The following is a 6319-nucleotide window of genomic DNA, read 5'->3' as shown; positions in this document are numbered from 1 at the left end:
CTTAAAAGAAGAATAACATTCTTTGAAACTCCATGGAATAAGGATTTCTTAAATGTTGTTTTGGAGGTATTCTGTCGAACAATAAATTTCCTTGTAAATTTTAATTTACAGTCTTGATGTCTTTTTTGATTGCGATATATATCATACACACGTATGTATATGGCAGGTAAGTATGCCAATAAATTTTGCTTAGCACATTTTGAATGTCCACTGAATTGAATCGATCAAGATGGCAACTTTATTTTTCAACGGCTGATCAAAATGGGTTCCCATAAAAGCCGAGTCAATCCAAAATGTTTCCCTAATAAATAAGTCCATAATGTGTCTTTAATATGTGTTGAATGCCATTTGCATCGCTACAAATCCATTATTTTCAAATGATAAAATACAAGAAAACCAAACAGCAACTCGTCTATTTGCCGAAACCAAGATGCATTAATTTTCGGAAGAATTTAGGTCCGCGCCAGTATCCTCTGCAAAACAAAAATTAATACACAGGATTACAGATCGAATGTTATTCACATATAAAATACAAATTCGACATGGTGAATATAGTTTGTAACAACTCGTCATTACAAGATCATCCTAGGTCCATACAAAATTTCAGTTAGATCGGGTCAGATTCTGAGAAAAAGTGAAACTTATATACTAGAGGGTGAAACGATAAATTTGTCGCCCTAAAGAAAGCAACCCTACTGCTTTATTTTAAAAATTTTATTGAAAAAATCAATTCAGATAATTTGATTATGTAGTAGACCTGACATCTATTCAATGTAGCCGCCTTCAGTTTCAATTATCGCCTCGATAGGGGTTCAGAACTGGGAGCATGCCTTTTCCCCAAGTGCCAGTGGGAGCTCGGTGAATACTCGGCGGATGGCAGTGACCAGGCTGGCTTTGATGTAGTGGGAGGTTTTATTGGTGATGTTCTCGATGTATGACCAAATGAAATAGTGCAGTAGGTTCAAGTTGGGGGAGGAGGTTTGTTTGTTTGTTTTTGTTTTATGTCATATCAACCCTTTTAATGCTGAATCGAGTGATTTTGAAGAAAAATATTTTAATAGAATATATTTGTTTTTTTTATGTCGATTTCTATTTGACCCATAGTTGGGACCCTAACAGGCACTACCACTTCGGGTGAGAGTGGACCTGGGAGCAATAGCAATTAAAGTGTGGCTCCACACTCCCCAAAACCTGCAAGCTGGGGCCTCACCATCGGATATAGTTTAAGGTCATATCCAGGACCCGGGGGGGGGGGCAGTGAGAGAAAGATACAAAGTCATGGCACTCCTTCTGAAGCCAAGCCTGAGTTCTTTGGACTTGTGGGTTGTTGCCAAGTCCTGCTGCCACACCTAAGGTTTGCCAGTGGCCATCTGATCGCACCAGGGGATCACCTCACTCTTCAGCACATCCAGGTACACTTTGGTGTTGACTTTCAAGCCAACTTCTGAATGTGAGGTGGCATAATGTGGCCCTCACTTGAAACCACCATAACCCTGGCCAAAAACTTTGTTTTCATCACCTTGTGCACGTCCGTGTTATTCATGGCAATCCAACGATCCATTTTGAGGGTGCTGGCAATGGTCCTGTTTTCATAACTTGGATCACTAGAGAGCATGAGTTGTACCCCGCTCAGCATAAATACCCCCGACAAACGTAACAAGCAGCAAAATCCCACCCCTACACAGCAGAGATCCCTAAATGTAAGAAAGCCTCTTCTCTAGGACTGTTAGTCTTTGGAATTCCCTTCTGGCTCCTTGCTTCCCAGACTGTACTGACGTGCAGAAGTTCATATAATGCAAACAGACATCTTGCTGCTCAACTCCCTACATATATCCCTGAAAATGATGTCCAAGATAGTAGCCCCCTACATCAAAGTGGCACTGTACCTTGTTTGGGGTAAAACTGCAATAAAAGAAAAAAACTTTAATTTTCTATGTTTATTGCTTTTAGCAAATGAGGTGCAAACCAATAAAAATATTTGCTAATATTTTTCCTCTGAGGAGATGAACAAGCATTGAAAACTCATGGATTAAGGAAATAGATTTATTCAATTGTATTCTTCGTTTTTAAACAATAAAAAATTTTACATTTGAAAATTAACCTTTTCAAATCATAAAATTTAAATACCTAAATTTTGATAACATAAATCTGTTTAACAGAGACTGTACTGACATGCAGAAGTTCAAGTGTAATGTAAACAGACATCTTGCTGCTCAACTCCCTACATAGTATTTCTGAAAATGATGTCCCAGATAGTAGCCCCCTACATCAACGTAGCACTGCGCCTTGTTCGAGGTGAAAATACAATTTTTTAAAAATGTGTTTAACAAAGAGGTGAAAAAAAATTTTTTTTTTACATTAATTTTTTTTTTTTAATTAATTTTTTTTTTAAATTAATTTTTTTTTAATTATTTTTTTTTAAATTAATTTTTGCAAAAAAATTAATTTTTGCAAAAAATTAATTTAAAAAAAAATTATGAAAATCGCTGAAAACTAGATGAATACTTACTTCGTCATCAAGTTCCAGTAGACAAAAGGTAAGAGCTGTGATTTGATGAGAAACATCGAATACATTTCTCGTGCTTGATTGAATGGGAAAGTTTCCAGGGGTTGATTGTTGAAGTCAAATTCGGCAAGAAAGCATTTGTTAGAACTTGTCACGATCGGGCAGGAGGTATATCCATCGTACTAAATAATAAAAACAATCAATTAACTTATTTAGAAAAGAAATACATTTGGAGAAATATAACACTTTTTTTTTCTTTTTTTTTTTTTAATTTTCTTCCTTTGAACATTATAATACTGAGTATGGGGCAGCCAAACCAGCTGCCAACATTGCCCTGCTTTTTATTTAAACCAGCCGAGAGTTCTTTTTAGCATCCTCGTTGTTCCCTTAAGTGCAATTGTCTGGATCTCTTTTGCACTTTGCTCACCAGGAATATTAGTTAGGTAGGACTTCAAGTTCTTCTTCATAAGCCCTGTGGCACCTATGATAACTGGTATGATTGATATCTCCCTAAGATTCCAGTTTCTTTTCATATCATACATGAGACCTTGGTATTTGGTCTGTTTCTTTCTTTCAGCTCTGTTCAGACCTCCATCATTAGGGACACTCACTTCAACCAAGGTTGCAACTCTCTCTGACTTTTTCCATATAACTATGTCAGATTTTACATGAGCATTTTCAAGGTTGGTGGCTGTAGGGATTACATGTATGGTATATAAGTCATTTCCAACTGTTCTTTCAGGTTGATATTCCCAGGTCTTGCTGCCACACTGGATGTTTAATTTTTTACAGATGGTCCAGTGGAGGTACTTAAGGAGAGAAAAGGCAAATCAAATTTTAGTTATCAACACAAGTAAAACACCATGAAACCAACATTAAAAAATTAAAAATTTTAACAGCGGTATATATAAGAACCCAGTAATCTGTCCTAAATATGGTAACATAACAATCTAGCCAAAATATTTCAAAATGCCTATTGTAACTCCCTTCTCCTTTCTGACCCCGCCCTCATCTCGCTACCGGACACTCCTCCCCTCCCCACTGGGCACAAACGGCTTTGCATGCATTAACCCTAATCCGACTGCTACTAACCATTATTTGCCGATCAGCACAACTAAATCTTACACATTCTCCTGACGATGTCTTGGTTGGTTGGTTATTTTTGTTTTACGGCATATCAACCCTTTTCAGATTATTTAACGCCAAATCCTATGATTTTGAAGAAAAAATTTTAATAGAAAATATTTGTTTTTTTTTTCAAGTCGGTTTCTATTTATCCCATAGTTGGGACCCTAACAGGTACTACCACTCCGGGTCAGAGTGGATCTGGGAGCAATGGCAATTAAGCGGTCACTACACACTCGTCAAAGCCCACAAGCTGGGGCCTCACCATCGGATATAGTTTAAGATTATATCCAGGATCATTGACGATATCTTGACGAAAGAAGAAAAGCAAAAAAAAAAAAAAAAAGAATATGACATGCTTCGAAAAGAACAATCTAACTATGGGACATTTATTAATAGCTTTGATCTATACACAAAAAATAAAAATAAAATTCTTAAATTTAATACTAACATTTTAAAATGTTGGAATAAATAAATAAATTAGTAGATCTTCAACTTAACATATAGAAAAATCAAATAATTATAACCTAAATAGAAGAAATAGAAGTAGTTTTGGAATTAATAATCATTAGGGATGATAAAATTACATCCGAGTAATTTCTACAACATAGAAATGGAAAAAAAAAAATCTAATTTTAAATAACTGCAAAATATTGAAACAAGCAGGTTAAGATAGAGTAAAATAAATTTAATCAAAATATAAAGTTAAAAATAAATGGGAAATTAAACTGAGATTGTCATAAAGAATAAATTCCTATTCGGCCATCCTCTAAAATAATTTAGGCCTACCCAAGTTCCACCATAACCGATCATACTATCTCACCATCTACTTAACACTTAACCCTTATCCTAGAGTGGCCTCCAGGCCTTGATAAGTGGTGACCTTCCATGTAAAAAAAAAAAAGAAGTTAATGTTAGAATTATAAGTTTAAAATTAAATGAGGGCGATTAATAATTACTGAAGTCAAAATATTAAAATATGAATGCCTAAAAAACTTAGAGAAATTGGTAAATTGGTAAGAATTTAATAAACATAGTTATCTCCCTTACAACGTAAAGCATTTAATAGTGTTATTAATGAGAAAATAAAAGATATTAAAATAGAATCCTTATATATGGATAAAATTGTGAAAGATGAATTTAAATTAACGACATAATAAGTATGGGATGAAGATAAATTTTAATTAATAATTTTTTTAATTAACCTTTTCATTACAATTCCTTCTGAAGAAAAAAACTATTAAGCAAAGTCAACTATGAGATTGTAGGTGTAAACAAAACCGATACGAAACTATCATAGATTAAAGAAGATATACTTGGGACATATAAATATAAACCCGAATTTTAAAGTGTAGTTTAGTATTTACAAAATAAAACAAATAAATAATTTGGAGAAGAAAAATAATTACTTGAATAAAAAAAACACACAGAGTTTAAATGTAATATTAAGTTAACAATTGATTAAAATAGAATTTAAAAAGTAGAAATACGAAAATGGGGCAACTTATAAATTCCATGTCTAATGGAAAAACAAAAATACATAGAAGAGTGGGATGGAGGTAAGTTCAACTGCTTGCTTTCTTAAATAGAGATTGGAAATATGTTTACATATGTATAAATAGTGTAGTTTGCCGTTTGAAAAATGATTATTTTAGAATATTTTTTAATAACATAATGTTTGAAATTGCCCAAATGGTCATGAAAGAATTGTAACGAATAGTAAAATACACAATAGGATGCTATCATTTTTATTTTTATTGTCTTGATTTTGTGAATATATATATATATATATATATATATATATATATATATATATTTAATTTTTTTCATCAAAAACGGTAATTTAAAGATAAAGAAATCTATTATATATAGAGCAGTTTTTTTTTTTTGTGTTTGTATATCCTGTTAAAAAGGGTTTTTTTTTAAATAGTCATTATTCAAAATTTCTTCCTAATAAATAATGAAAGTTTAAAACCTGGAATTTTGTCATGGCTTTTATGGATTCATATTTTGAACCTACACAATCCATATATTTTCAAATTACACAATTTGTGCTTTCAAATCACACCATGTGTATTTTCAAATTACATAATTCATATTTACAAATTGCACAAATCATATTTTTCCAATCACGCAATTCATAATTTCAAATCACACAATTCATAATTTCCACTCACACGATTCATAATTTCCACTCACACAATTCATAATTTCCAATCACACAATTCATAATTTCAAATTACACAATTCATAATTTCAAATCACACAATTCATAATTTCCAATTACACAATTCAGATTTTTCCAATCACACAATGCATAATTTCAAATTACACAATTCATAATTTCAAATCACACAATTCATAATTTCAAATCTTCACAGTTCATGATTTCAAGTCACACAATTCATAATTTCAAATCACACAATTCATGATTTCAAATCACACAATTCATGATTTCAAATTAATCAATGCTTCTAAAAACAACAAAAAAAAAACCAACTTTACATGCATTAGTTTCATGAAAAGTATATTTCTATACAATTTATCACCAAAAAATATTTTAGTAGATTTTCAAGAAACTTAATAAAAAAAAATGTCATTCCTTACGTTTAGTCGCTTGGATTCACCTTTCATTACTGCTTTCAGATTTTTCTGTAATATTCCGCTCTGACATGCTAAAAAGAAAGT

At 32.3% G+C, this 6319-nt stretch overlaps 1 protein-coding gene across 1 annotated transcript in view; it reads right to left on the bottom strand.

Annotated features, from left to right (window-relative positions):
• Positions 1-215: 215 nt before the first annotated feature.
• LOC145246118 (sulfide:quinone oxidoreductase, mitochondrial-like) overlaps positions 216-6319 on the bottom strand; it is a 79274-nt gene continuing 73170 nt past the window's right edge. Inside the window, 3 exon segments of the mRNA XM_080107956.1 lie at positions 216-473; positions 2510-2688; positions 6239-6306. Coding sequence (XP_079964082.1) covers positions 413-473; positions 2510-2688; positions 6239-6306 — 308 coding nt within the window. The 3' untranslated portion in view covers positions 216-412.

The sequence above is a fragment of the Euprymna scolopes genome, chromosome 23 (assembly GCF_053919585.1).
Source record: "Euprymna scolopes isolate OS-2025 chromosome 23, ASM5391958v1, whole genome shotgun sequence".
Taxonomy (NCBI): domain Eukaryota; kingdom Metazoa; phylum Mollusca; class Cephalopoda; order Sepiida; family Sepiolidae; genus Euprymna; species Euprymna scolopes.
This window is presented reverse-complemented; position numbering and strand designations above follow the sequence as displayed.